This window comes from Sinocyclocheilus anshuiensis, unplaced genomic scaffold (genome assembly GCF_001515605.1).
Source record: "Sinocyclocheilus anshuiensis isolate Anshui unplaced genomic scaffold, SAMN03320099.WGS_v1.1 scaffold50, whole genome shotgun sequence".
NCBI lineage: Eukaryota > Metazoa > Chordata > Actinopteri > Cypriniformes > Cyprinidae > Sinocyclocheilus > Sinocyclocheilus anshuiensis.
In genome coordinates, this window is record NW_015542382.1 from 234302 (window position 1) to 236801 (window position 2500).

Sequence of the window (2500 nt, forward strand, 5' to 3'; positions counted from 1 at the left end):
TACAGTTACATACACAAGTGCTCAAAAGTGGTCAAGTGCTCGGTTCTATTGCTTGTAATGTTTCTTTGTTCTTTATTTTATTATTAGATTCTATTCTTTTTAGTATTAAACTTATCTTCAAGAGAATTTTATGTAACTAAAAACATTTTTATTGTTGATTATTAATTAGCATTATTGTTTGCAGCTGTAAATAGATAAATAAAACTGTTAAAGAGCATGTTCAATAGTAAATTAGTAGTACCTGACTAACGTTTGGCATCCAGATAGTAAAGACAACAGCAAAAACTAATGAAAATGCTTAAATATAAATTTGTGCAAGGATTTAAGGTTGAACTTTTGTTGGAATATTTGTATGTGTGTTAATCTTACATGTGAGCCGTAACAGAACAGATCTATCCCAAGCTCATAGCCCATGCCGTAGTCACATTCATCATTGGCAAATTGAACAAAGGTGATCATTTCCTGGACGGGCGCAAAAGCTTTCATTCTCTCCTCATCCTCTTTGGCCTCTGCAATCGCTTTGCAAATCTTCTTCAGACTTGCTACAGGTAAACAAAACGAAGAAGGAAAAACTGTAAACTAAAGTCTTACTGTTTTGTCTCCCTTTATATATTTTGATAGTGATGTTGCACAATGTAATGTGACAGCAGCATTTTTTCCACACACTATCCACTGTTAATGGTTGTGACAGATTTTTAGGTTTACCATCAGTTTCTGGCAATTCTCTATATCCAACATTATTTTTATTCACTGGAACCACAATTCCTGCTCCATGAAATGTCTTTGTGACCACCTACAGAAAAAACACAGACTGGAAATCAGCAAATTATTTTATTTACTGATTGCATTATCATTTATTTGTTTAAGGAAAGCTCAACACATCCCAGGTACTTCCACACATATTTCACAGAGATAAAGAGGTGGTTGTGTCAAATCATTTTACATCACGTTATAAAACATACCTTTTTCTCTCTTTGTTTCATAGCTTTAGTTTTCTGCTCCACAGGCAAATCCAACCTCTCTGCCTCTCGCTTTAAATCATCTTCTAACTGGTCCAAAGCTGCTTGGTTCTTCTGTTGTCCCCTCTCCTTCCTTTTCTTCTGCAAAAACAGCCTAGATGTTGTGGCGGGAGAGAGAATAACAATATGCTAAGAGAAAGATGAAAAAGATTTTTTAAATATTAAAATATTATAGAATATTTAAAACAAAGGTGTTTATGTCACTAAAATTCTATAAAAAATATTTTACAATTTTTTCTCTTTATTTTAATTTTAATTAATTCATTTGTCACACCAAAGGACCATTTAAAATAAACGAATGAAGGCAACGGAATTGTTAAAAATGAAGAAAAAGAAAACTTGAACCTGAAATGGTGAACAGTAACAGCATCTATATACATTTTAATTTATACTCATATTATTTACTGATGACACTCACAGAGCAGCTGCAAAGATGTTGTCCCCCATCTGTGTGATGGTACAGCCCTTTTTGGCTTCATTCTCCCCAATGAACACAGGCAAAGCATCAGGCAAATCTCTGTACAGGGTGGCATGTACATTGAGAAACTCACACTGAGAGACAGCATTATTTTAGCCACAATACAAAAAATCTGCTGTGTTGCAGTTTGATGTGCCAAGAATAGCTCATGCAATCACCCTTGAAACTTTTTTGCAACAGGTAAACAGTCACCTGAAGTAGCCCATGTGGTGCTGGGTGTCTACGTTGCCCCGTATAATGGTCTGAAACTCTGGAGGATCATAGAAATAACGCCAGTGAAGGTGAAATTTGGGTTGAGAGGCACATGAGCTTTTGTGCTTTTTGCACAGGATATCGAACGGGCCAACTAGCCGAAGCCCAAGTGTTTCCTTTAGGGCATCTGTAAAGCACACAAAAACACATGCAAAGATTAAACACCAGTGCAACAAGACAAAATTAAGTTAATTAAATGTAATATATTTATATGAATACATTTAATAATTTGAGGATGCATATGATAATGCTGCAAAAACATATGCGAATAGTGCTGATATGGAACAATCAATACAACACAGATACCTTGCGGACAGTCAGCATTAAGACCCTTGCAAAAGTCCCAAAACTGGAAAAAATCATCAGGCATGCGTAGCTTGTATAATTTTTCCACTTCTTCTCTCATTTCCCCTGTGACAGTGGTCTTCTCATCCCTCTGCCCTTCTTTTGCTTTTTTCACCTCCCCGTTTGGTGTTTCTGCCTGGAACAGTCAACATTTGAATAAGTTACATTAGCAGAAATAAATACTTTCAGCAATAAAATGATACATAAAATACAACAAGAGGAAAAAAGACAACTATTGTAACATTCGAGCCCTCGTCAACCAGGAGATCACCCTAAACTTATTATTTTATGATAGTAACAAAACGATTGAAATAATCTGTTCTTCATTAAAAAAAAGAAAGTGTTTGATTAAATTGCCCTATTAAGACAAATAAACTGGTCTGTTTTAGTCTAAAACGAAATTGTT

At 35.0% G+C, this 2500-nt stretch overlaps 1 protein-coding gene across 1 annotated transcript in view; it reads right to left on the bottom strand.

Annotated features, from left to right (window-relative positions):
- The window catches only part of LOC107692706 (UPF0609 protein C4orf27 homolog), a 4786-nt gene that overhangs the window by 1784 nt on the left and 502 nt on the right, over positions 1-2500 (bottom strand). The window contains exons 2-7 of the mRNA XM_016491869.1: positions 2056-2230; positions 1690-1876; positions 1438-1536; positions 963-1113; positions 706-793; positions 370-542 (exon numbers count right to left, since the gene is read on the bottom strand). Coding sequence (XP_016347355.1) covers positions 370-542; positions 706-793; positions 963-1113; positions 1438-1536; positions 1690-1876; positions 2056-2230 — 873 coding nt within the window. The remainder of the gene's footprint in view (positions 1-369; positions 543-705; positions 794-962; positions 1114-1437; positions 1537-1689; positions 1877-2055; positions 2231-2500) is intronic.